This window comes from Balaenoptera ricei, chromosome 7, assembly GCF_028023285.1.
Source record: "Balaenoptera ricei isolate mBalRic1 chromosome 7, mBalRic1.hap2, whole genome shotgun sequence".
Lineage (NCBI taxonomy): Eukaryota > Metazoa > Chordata > Mammalia > Artiodactyla > Balaenopteridae > Balaenoptera > Balaenoptera ricei.
The window spans coordinates 111,817,992-111,838,319 of NC_082645.1; the positions used below are offsets into that span (position 1 = coordinate 111,817,992).

Here is a 20,328-nt window from a genome sequence, read left to right on the forward strand (position 1 = left end):
AAACATTTTAAGGAAAAATGAAAAGAATGTTGTGTTATAGATACCTATAGCACCAACAATTTAGAGATAATCTTTGCCATGTTATGGAAGATGCCCTTTGTACAAAGAATCGGGAAGATGCCATCTGTACAAAGAATTGTCAGTCTAGCTATGAGTAAAAATGGGAGAAATCATTTCATCTCTCTAGGTCTCAAAAAACTTTAACACCACATGGTATTAAAATAGGTAATATGTAAATGTGCCCAAAACATTTGGAAGATCTTTCTTCTCAATCTTCCATCCTTGAGAAATAAAGCCTTTGAAGTCGGCTCCAAGGTGTAATTTACTTTACCAGGACGAAAGGTGCTGGCCTGATAGAAGTGCAGGAGGAGAAAGCCAGGCTACAGAAATATCCTTGTGACTTACCTGAATGGAAGATGCCCTGTGCCAAGCCCTGAGCTAAGGGTCTTTACTCACCTGAGAAGCTGGAAAAGACATGCAGACTCAGGAGTCAGACCACCTCCCTAGAATGGTGACATTTAGCAAATATCTCTCTAAACTTAACTTCCCTCAACTATAAAATAAGAATAATCATAGTTCCCTCTGCATATGGGTTTTGTGAGGCATAGCTTTAGAAAATAACAGTAAAAAAGCTTAAAACCTGATACATGGTAAGCACTCAATAGATGTTCACTTCTCTTTTGATCTCATTTAAATCTCACGTGATTCAGGCTCAGGGTTCAGATTCCTGATGTGCATAGAAGGAGAGTAGGACTGAAGTGTATTTTCTGATTGGACCAAGAAAATACATTTGGGTGCCAGGGAAGGGATCAAAAAGAATTATCAGAATTGTGCAGGGCAAGTTAAGCATTTTTGTTTTGTGAAAAGGGGCCGTATTGGTGACAAGCCATCTTGGAGGCTTGCTGGTGGCACAAGTGTTGAAAGTGAGGCCATGAGAGGTCACTAGTGGCTGGAGCATCAACAGCTTCACAGACAGAGCCACTGGGTTCTCAGGTGTTAGCACAAGGCTCTTGGATCTGTTGGAAAAGCTTGGGACTCAATCTGGGAGACCCAAAGTCCAAGTGGTTGGACTGTGGCAGGTGGAAGTGACTTGGGAGTTTGCTTGGAGCATGTAGGTATCTCCTAGGTTTGGGGTTGAGCACCCTGAGCTCAGTCCCAAGTCTGCTTCCTAGTAATTGTGGGCTTCGGCCAACTTCCTGAAGCATTTTCAAAATCAACTCTTTGTCCATAATAAGGGAATAATAATCCTGACCACGGGGGGTTCTGTGAGAATTAAATGAAATGATGCAAAGTGCCTTGCACCTTGTATATGCTCAAAAGTATAAGACATTAGTTGAGTTCCTTCAAAATGCTCTTCTCTCTTTAAACTCCACACTCAGCTCTTGGTAGAGTTCATGGAGCTACCAGTGGACACTGTTGAGCCTGAAGGAAATAACTTGCTAATAACCATCTGGCACCTGACTCTTACTCCAGCAGCGTGTTCAGGAAGAACCTACAAATGTGCGTTCCTGTATTTTCCTTTCCTAGGATATTCTTAGCCTAAAAAGGAAAGCCTAGAATATATTACTTCATATCCCAGGTCCTAATGCTTAAGTATTTCCTAAGACAGCCACCAAAGACAGCCACCAACTGAGACTAGCTATATTACAGTGTCAGATGGATTTGCCTAAAAACAAATAGAAACTTTAGCACTACTAAAACTATTAAGTTGAAAGGAATTGCAAGGCTCATTAATTTTGCAGAGGAAAGGAGAAAGAAAAAGTTTCCCAAGTCCTCTAAAGGTAGCCCATTGTGGAGAAAAAAGATCTTCCTCTACAATGAAGACAAAGAATCTGATTCTTCAGTGTGGCACAGAGCACACACTTACAAGAAAAAGTGAGGCACAACGAGTCATATGGAGCTGCAGACACAGAAATGTACCACAATCCCTGAGTTATTGGCAGATCCCAAAATCTGGCCTTCAAAGGCTTCCTTTTTTGGGAAGTGGGGATTTTAGTTGGATCATACTGAGATGTCTGGAAAACACCAATTCCCAATGAGAAACACAAGGGGCTCCATGAGGGCATTGGCTTAGACCATGGTTGGTCTGGAAAACTTGGCTTTAAGAGTTGGCTAATGTTGTCACACCCAGAACGGGCCATCCTGCCTGTTTTAAATTTTCTTATTTTTTGGTTCTCAAACTGCTTTTCTCTCACAACCTCATTTCCCTCAGCAGACAACCAAAACCAATGATTACCAGACACCAATGCAATAAAAGGCAACACTTAAAATAGAGAAATGGAAGATGGAAAAGGACAACTACCGGGGAATTTCATCTCCTTGAAATGCATGTGTATTAAAGAACCATGTTAATTTTATTTCACAAGGAAATTCAAAACATTTAAATGAAAATATACTTCAAAGAACTGTCTGCTCTGGCCTGGATAACCCAACCACAACTCTGGCTGGCCAAGAGAAACCAAGCCTAGACAAAGAGCACAGGGGCAGGAGGAGGAAAGGTGTTGAATTTGGAGTAGAGCTAGGTCTACTCTACTCCGAGGTCAAGCCCTGCTCTGCTCCTCTGAGCCATGAGCCCTGAAGCACGATTCGATGTTATTACCTGCTTTATTGTTATGGGTTGAATTGTGCCCACCCCCCCCAAATTCGTATGTTGAAATCCTCATCCCCAGTATCTCAGAATGTGACCTTATTTGGAAATAGGGTCATTGCAGATGTAATTAGTTAAAATGAAGCCCTAATCCAATATGACTGGTGTCCTGATTAAAGGGGGACATTTGGAGACAGACAGGTAGATACACACACACATACACACAAAGGAAGAAAGCCACGTGAACATGAAGACACAGAGCAAAGTGATGGAGCAATAGCCAAGGAAGGCCAAAGATTGCCAGCAAACAACCAGAAGTTAGAGGAGACGCATGGAACAGATTTTTCCTCCCAGCCTCAGAAGGAACCAACCTTGCTGACACCTTGACATCAGCCTTCTAACTTCCAGAACTGTGAGGCCATAGTTGTTTAAACCACCCAGTTTGTGGTACTTTGTTACAACTGTCCTAACAAACAATTACACTTACATACCTAATGGAGTTGTGCATGTCCACTGTTTTATAAATGAAACCAGTATTTACAAATCCCTTTATGCGTCAGCCACTGAGATGAGCTCTCTGGATGCAGAAGGCATTGGGCCGTAGTTCTCACCCTCTTAGACTATGTGGTCTCAAACAGCAGCACCAGTCAGGCGTGGTTATTGAGCACTTGATGTGCTATAGAGTGTAAAATATATACTGGAAACCAAAGAGTTTTCTACAAGAATGTGAAATATCTCATTAATGCATTTTGTATTAATTATGTGTTGAAATGATAATATTTTAGATATTTGGGTTAAAGTATATTATTAAAACTAATTTCTCCTGTTTCTTTTCAGTTTGTTAATTTGACTATTAAAACGTTTTAAATTACATATGTCGTTGTCAGGATAGATCTATAGGACAGCATTGCTCTAGAAGCTCAGAGATCAGGGGTGGAGTAAACTTAGAAGCAAGTAGTAGCCTTGTGTCAAAGCAGCTGTGCAGGTGTCTTTACAACTCTGTAGGAGCCTGCAGGAAGGAGCAGACTCAGCAAAGAGGGCAGCAGGGCATGCCAACGACCAGGGTCTGGTCCTCTGGGAGAATTGCAAAGAACCCTTTAGGCCATCCAGCAGGTCTCTGTGAAGGAGTAAGAGGCAAAAATGAGAACCCCCAAATAGTGGCATTAACTGAACACTCACAGGACGCCAGTGCAGTGTTGTTCCACACATATTGACTAGTTTAATGCTCATTGCAGCTCCATGAGTTAGGTGCCTATTATTCTCATTTTACAGATGAGGAAACTGAGGCCTTGAAAGATTAAGTTCTTTGCCCAGGGCAACACAGAACAAGGGCTTAAACCTGCGCCTGGACTAGCAAGTGAGAGCCAGCTTGCTCTTGAAGGAGCTTGTTGATCATACTAACCTGTAAAATTAAGGAAGGCGCACAGGAAGGGAAGGAGGGAGGGGGTACATTAATTTGTTTATCTTGCAGACAATGAGGAGGCCATGGAAAGATTTTAAGTAAAGTTCTGGCATTATCAAATTTGACTTTTAGAACAATAGGCGCTCTGGAGGCCATGAAGGGTGGTGGGGCTGGAGTTTCTGTGTTCAGATAACAAGCTGATTCTTTCTCCTTGCCCAGAAATAAGAGTAATCCAGAGAGCTTCCTGTTAGCATGGCCTTTGAGGGATATAGTGCTCTCAGGAGGCACCTGGCAGACAGAAGACAAAGTGATCTGAGGACACAGAGCTGGTCTGAGACCAAATTGTGGGTGATGCAGGGCTCTCTCCTCTCTTCTTCAGGAGCTGCTGTTCTTTGACATTACCCACTCTCGCCATGACACTTCCTGTCATGGGAAAAGCTTGTGTCAAGGGCAGGATAACAGAAGAAATAAGGTCCACCTCAGGACGAGAGTGGATGCCAGGTTTTACCTTCAGGTTCCAGGGCTTTCTAGCTTCCTTGGTTTCCCCCAGAATGTTTTCTTTTTCTTTTTCCATTTTCTGAGGCTTCCTAATGTGTGGAATGCATCACACCTTTCCTCCAAGAGTAATAAAGAAATGGATCTCAGGAAGCAACGCTTTTGATTCTTTAAAACACAATTTTTCATACAATGGCACTTAGAATGTGATGACTGAAAGTTCACAATTGTTTTAATTCTGAGTCTAAAGGTTAGGCAACTTTAGATTAGATGGTCTTCTCTAAAATGTGATCTTAAGAGTTATTGATGGTCCCTCAGGTCGCTGATGGTCCTTATGTGTCCTCTTTTGGTTTGTGACACGTGTGGTGTACGTGTCCAGCGTTTGATATTTCATGTGCCTGTAAAGAAAATACATTTAAGAACCAAGATATGGGTAAAACTCATGGCTGCTATTTTAAAGTGAACTATGAGAAAAGTTTCTACCCTGATAGAAAAATCATCTACCTTCTGAGAAAATAATTACACAAAGGCACCTTTCTTGGCTGATGGATTGTAAAAAGGTACCTCTCGCTCTGAAATGACATCTCTCCTGGTGCCAAGGAACACGCTCTGCTAGGGGAACACAGTCTGGTTTCCAGTGCTGCCCCCTGGTCCTCTCTATCACAAGCTCCATTCTGTGTGCTCTCACCCTCAGAATCTCATACACCACACAGACGGAGCAAACATGATGATTAGGTAGTTTGGTGGTGGATCACTGCAAGTCATACACATATTCCTTGGTCTGAAAAAGTATTCAATGTTAAACTTCGAATATAAACCAAAGCACTAAACATAATTGGTAATAACTGACTTTTTATATGAGCTTGATGAGTTACTGAGCTTCTTAGGGTGATTCACAAAGATTTAGCATATTGATAATTTAAGGGAGAAAAAAAACCTAGTAACAGAGAAAATGATTAAATCTTGATGATCAGAAAATAACTTCAATTTCATTGATTTTAATAGTGATGTTTCTATGAGAAACAAGAAGAGTTAGTCACTTCAGGTTTTTTTTTTGGGGGGGGGTGGGTCATGGTTAAGACCAAACATTTATATTAATTGAAGGTAAAGATATATGTAAATAATGCATATTTTTAAAGAAGAAGCATTTTATTACTTTCAAGGGCTCTGAATCCTACAATTGCATTAACTGTGTGTTGCTTTGTGGAGAACCCACTCTAATAAATAGAAAAGAATAGCTTGAAACCAGCAATCAAAGTCTCACTTTCAGCTGGACCTGCTTCTACTTGTGCTGAAATTACACTATGTCCAGTAAATTGCTATTTGAATATGCAGAAGCAGTGTTTTCCTCAATAGGTAAACACTTCCAACAACAACAGTAATTCATCCTATTTATTTGCTTATTAAAAATAAGCATAAAACTTTAGCTTTTCAAGTCCAAAAACACAAACTCTTAAATAGTTCCAGCTAAATTAATGAGGTTTTACTGTACTAATTTCTAAAAGTGTGGTTCTAAATCCTAGGAAAAGCTAGGAAAGATAATTAAAATAGAGAAAGGCAATAGATAATTTGGCAAAAGACTGAATTAAAGGTCTAATTCCATCCTAAGCTCCCAAATTAAAATGTTTTTATAACCATAATAGCATCTACAAGAAGTTAATCCAATTATGAACATAATAAAATTTATTATTAGATTTTTTTCCTGTGCAAAATTGGTATCAGAACCATTATGCTCAGACCTGTGATGAGCCTTGGTCTTAGTTGATCCCAAGTTTACATTAAAAAGTGACCCTGGAATGGAGTCAACTCTTGGCTCTTCCTTGCAAGTAGGTGTTTCTTTAAATGTTTCTCTTAAGTCTTCCCCCCCAAGGACAAAGAACATTTTGAAATGGTAATCAGGCCACGTAATGACAGGTTTGAAACCAAGCAGGTTCCATGTAGTGTCATGTTTTATTTCACAAATCTGATTATGTTTTCAAATGACTCAACCTTGGTCTAATATGTATGCTTAGATAAAGGGATAAAACCATTTTTATTAAGAAAATAGTTGTTAAATGAAGTTATAGATATGAAAGTATGGACCATTATTGGGAATTTCTATGAAGGAGTTGAAAATACATGTAATGCTTCAGTAATTCCACTTTCATAATACATCAGCACCTTCTAGATGCAGCCTCTAAGCCAAGCTATTGAAAAGTAGGAACTTGAGAATGTTTTTAAGTGAAAGTCATTAAGTTTCCTAAGCAAAAAACTATTCAGATTTCGTTTGAATGCCTAACTTTCGGTGCATAAGCAAAACCCAAGCTAATCTTACTAGGACATTCCATAAGAAACAGTTCCCCAAATGTCTCTGCGAATGCCAGCTTTGCTCAAATGTACAAGACCACGTCTTAGATTCATTTTCAACAAATATAGTTTATTTGTAAATATCCAAAATAAGATGGTTTAGATTTTTTCCTCCTCTTAGCAACTTGCTTTACCCATCAGTTGTTTTTCTCTCTAAGCTTGGGTTTATGCAACAAACATAGTTCTTTTCTGGTGACTATTATCAGCTGGCACCTCTTCAGAAAGAGCAGCCAAAGTTCTTAAGTTGAACAATGCATCCCATAAAATTACTCCAAAAGCCCAATCTCGGCAGCTAATAGGAAAGTTTCTTGAATATCAATAAGAATATGACAATTAGGGGATTCTTTCCCTTCACTGCTGTTTAGTCTAGGTTATATCGAGGAGATGAGAAGATAGCACACTTTAGGAATGCCTAAGAAATAGTAAGCTATGAAGAATTAAATTGTCATCATGTTCCATCTGACTGGAAAAAAAATAATAAATAAGAGCAATTTAGGATCATCTGCAGGGTTCGACAATCTTGTCAAATTTTGCATCAATGGACCATGAACCAAAACGTGATCTCAGATTCAGAGCATATATGCTCTTCCCTGCTAAAATCAGAGAAAGTCTGGGATGTTATGATGTATATAATTAAATAGTTAAGGTAGGAAAGGAGGGAGGGAAGGAGGAAAGTCAAAGTGGAAAAAAAAAAAACAGATAGAGAGGACAATGAAAAAAGTATTTTCTAATGTATAAATTCGGGGAAAAAAGTGAAATTCATCTGCTTCATACTGTCAGAAAATTAAAACACCCTCCCCCATCACTCTCTCTCTCTTCTCTTTCAGCAGCAGAAATAAACAAAGCAAATGTATGACAAAAATTCCATAATCTACTAAATGCAGCTGCCTTAAAATACATTACCTGTCTACTTCCCTGGGATAACGTTTGTTCTGTTTCAATCATACAGCTCACTTCGAACATTCTTCTCCTATCTATAAGCAGCCACAAACTCGTTCTGGAATTAGGTAAGGAATGATGTTTTCCTTCAGTAAAAAGCCACTTGCTCACTTTTGAAGAAAGTGGGCAAGAGAGTCTCTAGGGTTCCGTCCAGGATTCCAGGATTTTGTGCTAGAACTTGCAAATCAAAGCCTCGCATAGTAACTTTTCCTTCCATCTGTCTCTCCCTCCCTCCATTCTGCTAAGAGAAACTTACTGAGTTCCCCCTAGGTGACCGGTCCTGTGATGGAAGCTGAGGATAAAACGTGAACAAAAAGGAAAAAAAATCCTCATCTTAAAGACACTTCCACCCCCAGAGGCTTAAAAAATATTTACATAATTATAAAAATAAATATGTAATTGAAAACTTCAGTGGAGGACATGAAGGGAAATTACAGGCTGCTATAGAATCCTGTGATAGAAGGATTTGATTCAAAGTTTTAACATGTCCTGAGAAAATCAAAACAAAACATGCATCTTGGTTTTAGGGGTAAAGAGAGTATTTTGTCCATCGACCACAGCCAATAAAATACTTAAGCGAAATCTCATATTATGTTATTTGTGCTCAAATAAAATTTCTTGGGCCTTTGTTTGCTTTTAAAACTTTTTCTCTTGCTATAAAAAATGACTTCAAAAATGAATAGCAAAGGATATTTATTACTAGTGGCTTAGGATGCTAATTTAAGATAAGCTAGAGGGTTTTAAGAGGAATGGAAATAAAATATCCAAATTAGAGCAACAGCCCTGGATCAGAAGTCAGAGGGTTTTCGTCCCCGTCAAACACATCTGAGCTGTGCTACCTTGGCCAAGTTATACAATGTCTCTGACCCTCAGTTTCCTCATATCTAAAGTAAATGCCATATCTACCTTCAGTAGCCATCTGAGGGGCTTATGAGTTGAGGTACACAAAAGTGCTTTGTGCTCACCAGTCTAGAAAGTAGAGTAGAAAAAGAGAGGAAACAAAGAATTTAAAAAAATAATGAATTCGTGTATGTATCTCTAAATTGCTTACTAATCACTAAGCAAAAGCTATTGCCAATATTATCAGAGTCGACTACTTAGCATGCCACACTTAGTACCCTGAAAAAAATACCAGCAAATGCTTTCTGCAATAAATAACCATATGTGCACTTGCAATCCAAATTTTGCTGAGAGAAGAAAGTGGCATTGTTTGGAAATACATGCTGGCTGGATTCTTTCTTTTCTTTCTCCCCCTCTTCAAAGCATATTCAAGGACAGTGGAGTGAACCTGAAAATAAGAAAAGTTCAACTTGAAAGAAAATGCCATTTTCATCGGAGGAGTGAGGCAGTAATTCTTCTCTGAGTTCCTCTCTTTAGCAGGTACCCGTATGGTCACTTTTGAAGCCTTTATATTTGGTACCGATTCCATGAAGAGCATTGCTCAAGACATACAGGCTCCATGGCCACCTGCCTTGCTTGATTAATGGGGCTGTTCTGAGAAATCATGGCTTGAAGGAGACATTTTTAACCAGTTCTGTCAGAAGGACTTATTCTGTGTTTACCTTCCCCGATTTCAGTGCAGGTTCTCCCAAGAAGCACATGAGATTTTATAAATAGCCATCATTTGTAAAATATTCCAGAAGACTCACCTCTGAAATAAGCCCATCACACTAAATAACTCTTTCAGTTATTGACATGTTACCATCTCAATGAAGGGGCAGTCATTTTTACATATAAATAGAGCATTAGAAGATAAAACAAGATTTTTTTTTCACACCGTCAAGGAATGGGTTATTGATGACCAAGTTTTAACATATTTTTAGAGAGAATTCCCTATTTAGTCAATCTGATCTATTTTGTCCTTCAGGTTTTCTTTACTTAAAAAAGGAACGACATATAAAATATGAAACTCCTCAGCTTTATTAATGCAAACATATTTTTTATTAAAGAATGAATGCATTTATGCTAAAGAGTAGTTTACATTTGTTGTGAAGCAGCAAGCATATCTCCAAGAGGTGCATTCCCCTCAATATGACTCCATGCTTATTCTACATGCCTTAAGACTGGACCCACACTCGGGGGCACACGTACACACACACAAACGCATACATGGACACACAGATACACAGACCAAAACGCCAACACCACTGCTCTCTGGATTCAATAAACTCTCATTTAAGGCTTCTGTAAGGTGTCCTAGTGCCCCTAAAATTATTCCCAGGATTCAAAACAGACTTTCAGAAAGGAGCAGTTCCTGGAAAACTAGTCATCTACTCTCGGCCTTAAATGCATGGATTTTAACCAATACTTTGAATGTCATTCAATATTGACTCTCTGTGTTTATGATATTTAAAGATCCATCAAACTGAGAAAACTCAGGCTCTCTTAGTGAGAATTTCTCATTAGAAATACCACACAAACTGGCAACTCTGACCCTAAGAGATCAATCCAATTGGAAGATAAGAAGGTCAGATTCCCCTTTAGAATGGACATAGGTTCTCTAGATAAGTCTGGTTTATATCATTTGTTTCCTACTCAAGTGTAGTGTTGAGTGATGGGTCAAAGATTCCTTAGTGATACCAACTCAGATTTGAAGCTTGCCATGAAAGGTTCATCAGAAAGGACCATCAACTAAATAAGTTACCATAAATCGGGGTTGAAGAAGAAAGGACAGCCCACATGGAGCTTGTTCAGTCGCTGATAACTCATTCCCTTTTTCCAAACTATCTGTGGTGGTGGTGGTAGTTTGAAACTCCCACTCTGTTTGATTGTTTCTTTCATCTGCTTGGTTATTTTCTTCCCTTTTGGTGTCCTGCAGTGTAGGGTGAGGCTGCATCTCTGTAGGGATGGTGGTGTAGGCCGGAAGGGCAGAGAGGGAGGATGGGGCAGGCGGAGGAAAGGGGCTATTAGTAGCTGCAAGTATTCTAAGAAGATAGATGAAGTGAATACAATAAGAGGGTACTACTTGATACACTTATGTAATAAAAGCATTACCTTTAACTGTGAATTAACTGCCAACTATCAGGTTGTTAGTTGTAAAGCTCAGTAACGGCTGTGCTGATTTGCTTACTGAGGAGAGAATCTGAAACCAGCCAGGGAAGAGGAGCTCTCAGGAGCAGCCCGAGGTGTTCCTTTAGTCCAGAGGCCTCCTCGCCAGCAACAGCACTCACCACCTCCCCACACAACTAGGGATCCTACAGGGGCATCTAACATTCTTGTTGGGTTTCATAAGGCAAGTTGGGATGGTCCATCAAATAAACAGCTGCAGTGTATTTGCCTGAGAGCGCTGAAAATCGGCATGGAGAGCTCCTACAGGGAGGCATTGGAAAATGAGAAAACAAAAAAAGAAGAAGAAGAAGAAGAACAGAGTCTAGAACTTTCCTCCCCATCCACACTCCCACCTTCCTCATAGTCACAGCAGCAGCAGATTTCAATGTAATTACTTTAATAATACATTTCTTTAGATTTAGAATTGCCCTTCTGAATTTAAAAAGCTTGGCCAGCCAATAATTTGGCAGTCTTTTCATCCCAAATTTGAATCATTGCTTATTCATCGCTCGTCTTGAACTCCTTGACCAATGCTGCCTTTGCTGAAGCATCCTCAGTTCACTCAGCCGTCATCGGATTCCAATTCCTGGGACACCTCTTCCGAGGAGCCATTCCTGTGGATCCGGCCATCGCTCTTCATACTGTGGAAAGTCTTCTTGAAGGCCTCCATCATGGCGTGGGCCAGCTTCTTGGCCTCCAGCTTGCTCTCGCACTCGACAGCGTGGCAGTCCATCTGGTAGGACAGGTCGTCATTAATCTCCCTGTAAACCCAGGCGAAGATGTCGGGGCTCACGTTGTGGTCGGCGGTGCAGTAGGCAATGCGGGCCACCTGGAAGGTATCCATGTGCACCGTGGCCTCCCCTTTGTGGTCGAGGTGATGGAGCCACACTTGGAACGGTCGGATTTCCAGGAGGGCATTGGCTGGAAAGACGTCTTCTCGGGCTAGCGTGTGCTTTTTCCAGAGCTCGATGACCGGCTTTTCTGTGCAGCCTGACAAAAACTGCATGCCTGTGGTGGGGACCTTACCCAGATAGGTCACCTGCAGAAGGAAGAGAGGAAGAAAAAGGAAGAGGTCAGCAGTAGGCTCTTGGTTCTCGTTGTTCACTGATGTTCTCAAACAATCATGGCGTCACCCTGGAAGGATGGAGAGACATCTTTCTTGCTCCCTAAAAGAATAACTGTCATCAGAATTTATATTTTTTCTCCCTAACAAGTTGACCCCTTGGCAAAGGTACTGAAATTTAAAAATAGGGTTAAACTTTAAAAATTCGAGTTTTAGAGAACTACTCTCCCTCCCTCAGCTCCCTTGTAAACTCAAATTAGAATGAATGATTATGATCTTTTCCAAATTTGGCATTTCTTTGACACCATAAATCCACTTGAAGTTTATTTTCAACCAAACACACGCAGAATTTAATGATAAGAAGGAGTCAAAAGGATGTTGCATCTGAAAAACAAAATCTTTATTAAACTTTTCTCCCACTCTGGTTCTCTTTCCAAATCACTAAATGTATGATTTCACTTAAGCTACTTGCTTCTAGCAAATGCCAAGGACACAAAAACTGTTCTATTTAAATTATGGCCTAAAACATGATTGTTTTCTCACCAAGATAATGCTTAAGCAATTTTTGAACCGATGGGCATCTGGTTAGAGTGATAAAAAATGAAAGATCTACAGATAGGTTAAGATTAGAACCTTGGTTTATCACATAGCTAGACGGGCAATAGTAAAGCAAAGAAAAATAATTCCAAGTGATTCAGATAGTGTCCTTTAAAAAATTGGTTTATGATATACCAAGAAAAGATGTTCATTCTCTCATTTTTGTTTTTTTTTTCACTTGTCAACATGGATAGACCCTCTACCACTGGGCACCTGCATTATGGAAACACATAAAACTGAAGAAATCATTTAAGAAATAACACAAAATAGTATGTAATTTGGCTCAAAATTAGAGGCACGGATGTAAGTGCTATGAATTTTAGGAAAAAAGACCAGAAAAAGGTCCAGAGAAATGGTGAGAACTGAGCAAGGACATTTAGCCACAATGATTCTAAATCAATGTTTCTGTTTAGTGGGACAATAAAGTCCACAGACAAAAAGTTCAGGACACAGACGTTAAGTCCTGTTGCATCTTTTTGTGTTTTGGTTATCTCTCATACAAGAGTTCATTGGCTAGTCCCTTTAAAAAGATGACTTCTTAGTAAAGAGGCACAAGTGCTGCCCATTCTAGAAATATTTATTAGGAATCTATTACGTACAATGGCAATGTGCCAGCTGGGCATGGGGGAGAGGGAGGATGGAGAGGTCCAAAATCAGTGGGAAGAAAGTAGCTGAATATGTGTTCAGAGCACCGTCTTTGAGGCAGGTGAAGATGTGAATAAATCCTAGCTCCTCAGTTCACCGGGTGGGTGGTCCTGGACAAACCACCAGCCCTTTGCACATGCACAGATACAACTATGATGCGAGGCAGCCCATGAAGAGGGTAGGCGAAGGGTACCACAAAGTACCCTGAGCATTTAGCAGAGCCAGTGATGGCACCCACCGTGCTCATGGAACACCTCTGGGAGGGGAGTCATTGGATTTCAAGGCATCAGAGCTTCAAAACCCAGATAGGAGCCCAGCAAATAAGATGGTGAGGAGGAGGAAGGAGCAGGAAGGCAGGGGCTGCATTGGGGAAAGGCCTCACCTGTTTGGGCACATGGGGCACTTGGGCCTGACCTCACATTTGGCCTAAGACAGCCATGAAGAAGAGACAGATGGTCCATGACCGCTGGATCAAAACAGGCTGAACTTTGAAAGCTGGCCTTGCATGTACTCTGAGGACTAAGGTCTTCTCTGCTCTTGATGGAATGCCGCTGAGGGGCTACAGTCCAAGGGGTACCTGGATTTGATGGAGGTTGTGAACTTGGACGACTTGACAGATGCCAGGAAGAAAGACGGACGGGGAGAGCTGCCTAGCAGTGGAGTGCTCAGGCAGGAAGTTGTGGCATCAGCACAACCAGGAGACGGCGGTGGCCTGACGTAGGAGTGGAGGTGGTGGGAAAGGACAGTGGGGACAGATGGGAAGGAGATTCAGAGGTGAAACTGACAATACTTGGCAATACACTGAAGGGGGAAAATACTCAGACAGACACTGCAAGTGCCTATACTCCCCAGGAAGGCGACTGGTTGAATAGTTAGCTCCTTGTCACTCTGGATTGGAGTCACATACTAAAGATGGCTTTGTTAGGAAATGCACAAGATAAGGCTCTTGACTTATAATACTTACTGAAAATGTGCTTTCTGTATATGGTATTTATGATATCTTTATTAACTTTTAACAATTTTATTTTTTTAATTGAGGTGAAATTCACATCACATAATATTAACCATTTAAAAATGTATGCTTCAGTCAAATGCTTCAGGCATTTAGCAGTCAAAATGCTATACAACTATCAGCTCTGTCTAGTTCCAAAGTATTTTCATCACCCCCAAAGGAGACCCAGGCCCCATTAAGCAGTTACTCTCCACCGTCCCCTCGCTCCAGCCCCTGGCAACCACCCATCTGCTTTCTGTCGTTATGGATTTACTATTCTGGATAGTTCATACAATTAGAATCACAAAATATGTGACCTTTTGTGTCTGGCTTCTTTCACTTAGCATAATGTTTTCAAGGTTCATCCAAGATGTACCATGTATCAATACCTCATTCCTTTCTATGACATCTTTACTTTTGGAAGTGGAAAAGCAAATGGAGGAAACTAGTTTTAGCGTTTGATGTGAAAAGTATTCTTTCTTACTGTCCCCCCAGAAACTAGAAATAACTATGTTTATATTTGTTATATTTGATAGAAACATTCTTCAGAGGGAGGGAATCTCCTTTGATGTGTTTTAATCTCTCTCTCTCTCTCTCTCTCTCACACACACACACACACACACACACAAACACAATTTTAAAAAAAATTATACGGTGGCTTCTATCATGATATAATTAAAGGATGAGTTTTAAAAACTTTATTGTAAGTTGTTGATGGTTCCCTCCAATGGAAAGCAACTTAATAATAGTAAAATTTTGACAACTTAATAATAGTAAAATTTTGACAACTAAGAAAAACATGTATTCCTCTCACAAATATTTATTACTTAAAAACTAAAGATTTTAAGGGAAATAAAGTTTTATTTTGGAAGTGTGCTTGAAAGAAGAATGGAGCAGAGATTATAGCTCAAAGAGTTTAATACAACAACAATGAAAGCTATTTAATTATATGTAGACACTTATATAAAAATTTTTTTTTAAACACTGAGGTTCAATGTATACATAGATGTAATCTCTTGGTACTAAAGTTACTAGGAAAGTAATATTTATTTAGTGGCCCAGTTTCACTAGTATCACCTAAACAACATACTACGCACCAAGCATAAGGTCTCACATCACTGTTTATATACATCTGCAGCCAAATCAAGCCACACACTGAATAGTAATAACTAACATTTGTATCACACTTTAGGTAAAAAGCACTTTGTATGCATTAGATCCATTGACAACCCAGTAGGTCAGGATGGAATATTATTATCACTAACCCGATTTTAAAGACAAGAACCTTAGATGGGGTGGTAGTACTGGGGTATTGAATTCCTAGACCACTTTCCTATTAGATGAGAGTCATTTCCTTGTAGTTTCACTTTTCAGCCACTTATTCATTTTTCCCATCCTTGGACTGTAAGAGAAATTTTAGCTTTGTATAAACACCCTAGAAGCAGTGGGTCCTCCCAAAGAAAGAACAGCATTCTGTTGTTTCGTGCTTTTGTAAATGACACTCCCTTCCATGCCTGGGCATTTCTTTAAAATTTATTCTTGTTTTATAACTGCAGAAAGTAAGATTCAAAAACCTAAACTTTTCAGGTAAAACGGAGCACAAAATAATAAGGTAATATATTATATATTTATATGTTTTATATAAATATATATTATACACTTTTTGCAAATATTTATTATATATTATATGTTTATAATATGTATATTATCTGTTTTCTAAAACTCAGAAACACGTATAATCTATTTACAACAAAATCAAAGAAAAAAAATTTTAATCTAAAGAACTGCAGACTTCTGGCATCTTTCCAAAGTTTTCTGTGAAAAGAGAGACATAAACAAGTTCTACCAGCACCAATCCTGAATATTCCATTAGCTTCATCTTGCAAAGTATTCCTAAACCTGCATATGGAGACGGGCTAAGAGCAGGTTATGTGATGACGCCTCTCAACTGCGATATTGACAAGGGCCAACGTTCACACCAAGTGTTCGCTGGAGCACCACGACTTATGTCTCCTCTCAACTGGGATTTGCAGTGGAGGCCACAGAGGCTGTAGTGGACAGACATGCCCTTCCTCCAAGCACAGAATTAGCAAACATGTATCTGAAACGCCAGAGAACCGCCGATTCTCCCGTGATGGCAGCTCCAGTCCTGCTGCTTGAAAATACCAGCCTCTTGGCAAGGCTCTTAGGTGAGTCTTCTCTGATAAAAATGCACTAACCCTGCCCAAACCTTCCTAAACAGTCCCGGTAATGAACTGCTCTCTGGTTCCTGTAAGGTGTGGCCAACACAGAACATGAGTCAGAGGGTCTAACTTATACCACTGGGTGAACCTTGGGAAGTCAATGAAATTTTGTTTTGTTACCTTTGGGGAGTTGATAACTTTGTCTGAAATCCCATGAGATTACATAAATACAGAAAATAATGTTAACAAGTTGGTACTTCTTAAAGAAGTACAGGAAAATAATTATCTGAATAGAGTTTCCTTAGACATGGAATAAAAAAGAAATCTCTAAGTAGAGTTTCCTTGAAAATGGAATGCAAAATGATAAAATGATGTACCAAGACACTCTCCCCTCAGAATGACCCCTGTAAATCAGCCCTGCTATCACCCTTACTGGCCCGAGTTCCAGAATCCTGACTCTGTGCACTTTCCCCTAATAAGTCAATTATTTACTACCTGCCTGCAGATATCCTAATGATCCCATTAAGTTCTCTAGAGTCTGGCATTCACCCATATTGTTGACTATAAGTCACTGAAAAAAAAAAAAAAAAAACTATTCAGGCTTTAAAAAAGTGAATTTCTCTTTAATTTTTTATATATATAATTTAATAGAAATGTGCCTTATGGCTCTGCTTTTCAAGGGACATAGAGTAAAAACTTTTTTAAAAAATTAATTATCTCAAAATACGAAAGATTCAGTTATGCTGTGCACGCAGCCATGCCGTCTGTGGTTATGGGACCACAGAGTACATGTGTCTCAATAAATAGAAACCCTTGAAATACAGGGCTTTATCCATGTATCCTTTTATGTCAACACTCTTGCAGGGATTTACTCTCACTGTATACAGAGATCCCTTCTTGCCAGCCTTCCTCATGTGGGAGACTTGCTTTCACACCCTCTGTAGGCACATCCTCTTTATGAGTGAGAACACAGGACCAGTGTGCAAGGCCGCCTCGGGGCTTCCACCACAGATACAGCTGTGCAGCAATGTAGGGTCTGTGAATGCGAACCCTGTGATCCTGCCCGTCTATGAAAATATGAAAGAAGTGAATGTTTTCTACATGAATAAGTCCCTTCTGGGCCTCATCCTTAGGGGTTGCAGTTTTCCAGAGCCGCAAAGCAGACGAGAAACACAGAGTCACGAAATCGTTCCCTACGTGTCCAAAATGGTAGACAGAATTTTTTTCAAGATGCCACCTCCCCAGGTGCTGGGAGAAAGGGACTTGGAAGACGACAAGAAGATTCTTCAGGAGGAGTAACAACCCGTTGGAAAGAAATACTGGCATCTTTTCCATGGTTGCAGACACAGGCTTTGGGCAAGAAGCTTATGAATCATTCAGAGAGAAATAAACAAACGGAGCAAAGAAAAATGAAAAGTTTTTCCCTCTGTGTCATTCAATGGCACAAACTGATGCCCAGACACAGACGTTTGTAATGTGTGTGAATCGGCTTTGCCTAATCCCAGCTGAAGAAAGTATTCGAGGATATTCATGGTGTGTAAAAATACAGAGGCCACGGAGCCAAGGGGCCCGCCAGAGTGTCTGCAGCATTTACAGCGTCAGATCAGGTGAGACCAGTGTCCTCAGAATTTCTCCTTCCCACCCATGAGTTTTCCAACACCCCAGCCAGCTCTCCATTCATGAATCACCATTCCCTTCTCATCTGATGCAAAACAAACCCTGGTTGCCTGTCATGCATCCTTCTGGCCGAGACAGCACCGTTCCGTTCCTTCCTCTTGGTGGCCAGTGCATATTTCACTCTGGCCTGAAAAACCCTTGTTTAGGACCCTGACTCATCTTACCTTACACTGGACAGCCAGATGGAAGGTGTAATACCGGGGTCCCTAAATGAAGATGTGAGATGGAGTGGATGATCACGTAAGAACCCAAGCACCTGGTTTCCTGGGGTCTTCCACCTTCCAGGCTGGATAAGCCCAGCTTCCTAACTTTGGAAGCCTTGACTTTGGTTCAGTTTACTATGGGGTTTCTCCAGGATGACACATCAAGAACAAAGATTCTCCAGAGGCCTTTCTTGGGATATAAAAGATCTTGCTGCTCTTTCATTGTCTGTAGGAGACTTCCTTTCCCCAGCTGACATAAAATAAGATGATATAAACACAGGATGGAGAAAACGTAACTGGGAATCCCAATAGCTTTTGGGTTACAAGGCAAAAGATGAGAAAAAGAAAGGTCACTCTTACTCGTAGGCCAAATACCAGAATCACGCTCTTCTGCTCTCACATTAATTCCCATTTGCACATTTCAGAGAAAAGGGAAAGGACAAAATCCTGAGATTTATGATGTAGGCTTGAATCTACTCCTTCCTGGCTGGTCACAGAGGAGCAAGAATCCACTAAGCACTTTGAAGAGTGGGGATGGATCCAATACGCCAATGACCTAACAATCCACAATGCAAACACAGAAGTAATGCTAACCATGACCTTGAACTTGTATAATCTGCTTTAAGCCATGAAGACAATATTAAAGGATAAATACTGTGTACAGTGAAATCTATGAAGTTATTGTGGGAAAAAATGAAATTGATTAGCCTTGGGCTTGAAAATTAAATTTATTTACCTGTATTTTCATTTGATAAGCATTCACTAAGCATCTACTGGGAACCAGGTGTATCAGTGAATAAAATTGATAAAACTCTCTGCCCTCTTGGGGCTGACATTCCAACTACATAGAAGATTCTTATGACTGAGTTTACAGAACTCAGCATTACGTAGGCAAGTCTGGCGTCAGGGAGGAGAACATGCATGGGCCTCTGGGAATGTTTTTGATGAATCGGAAAACTTCTCTTGGGTTCAAAAAAGTCTTTCCTCTCATATGGCATAACTGGGATGAAAAAAGTCCCCATTTAGAGTCTATTCCTTGGGTCAAGCAGTGTCTCATGAAGGCTTATTAGACTTTACGTTCACTGTAGTTTGGCTTCCTGAGATGTTACCGTGGTAGAGGACCAGGCAGGTCAATGTCTTTGGAAGAGTGTCAAAGGAGAGGGAAAGTGAGTGAGGGCTAGGAAGTGAAGGAGGTAGGAGATACAAGGCTGACTCTGCCTCCCAAACAAGATGGACCGGCAGCTAAAATGCCACTGGTACATTTGCCCTGGCAACTAGACAGGTGGGGTGCCTGGCCTCACTTGACACCTGTGTTTTCACTCCCAGGGTGTTCCAGGCACATCTAACTAATCTGCCTTCATTGAAATCTCATAGTAAAATTATAAGTTGTTTTAGGCTGCCCAGCATCTATTCTACTCTTCTTTGGTCTCTTCCTTTATCTTGGAGATCCAAAGAGCAAGTTTTCCCGGTGTTCAAACTCAAGGTACTGATAATTATATTGCAATAAATTCCTAATGATTCAAAGGTATATCATCAGCATTATGGGCTTTTAGAGCTAAATGGGGCCATTCAGACCAACCTAACACCACCCCTTTGTTGCAGAGATGATGATTCTGATACTTGCCCTGAATCACACAGCTGGTCCCTGAAAGAGCAAGGTGTGGAATGAAGGTCTCCACCACAAGGCCAAGGTTCTTTCCACTACTCCAATCTCTTCTCCAGAAGAGGATCTGGACACTATTTTTCATTCTTATATCATCTGCTTCTCTCTGGCCATTTCTTCAAGTGTCCACACTGAGACCAAGGTCTGGTCAGGGACATGGAAAGGTGACAGGCACTCTACCAGGACTTGTTAAACATTCTAAAAGGAATCTTTTAGATTGGGTCTCTAAGACCCAATGTCAAGAAATAATTATGTGCTATTTTTGCATTCTAACAAAGAGATGAACATTGCTTCCGCTGTTAAATACAGCATGTGTCTCACAATTAGGAATTTAAGTGACAGATTTATTTCTGTTATTCATATTACAGCTTAGTTCCACTGATGCAGAGTGACTTGAGACACTGTGTCCCATCTTGCATTTATCAAGCAGTCCCAATGTGCAATTTGTCCTGTCAGTTGGCTCTTGGATGTGTGAAGCTTGGAAATATT

General features: G+C 40.3%; 1 protein-coding gene across 1 annotated transcript in view; it reads right to left on the minus strand.

Moving 5' to 3' along the window:
• Positions 1-9,666: 9,666 nt before the first annotated feature.
• Positions 9,667-20,328, minus strand: part of PID1 (phosphotyrosine interaction domain containing 1) — a 241,215-nt gene continuing 230,553 nt past the window's right edge. Inside the window, exon 3 of the mRNA XM_059927454.1 lies at positions 9,667-11,856. Within this exon, the coding sequence (XP_059783437.1) occupies positions 11,380-11,856 (477 nt within the window). The 3' untranslated portion in view covers positions 9,667-11,379. The remainder of the gene's footprint in view (positions 11,857-20,328) is intronic.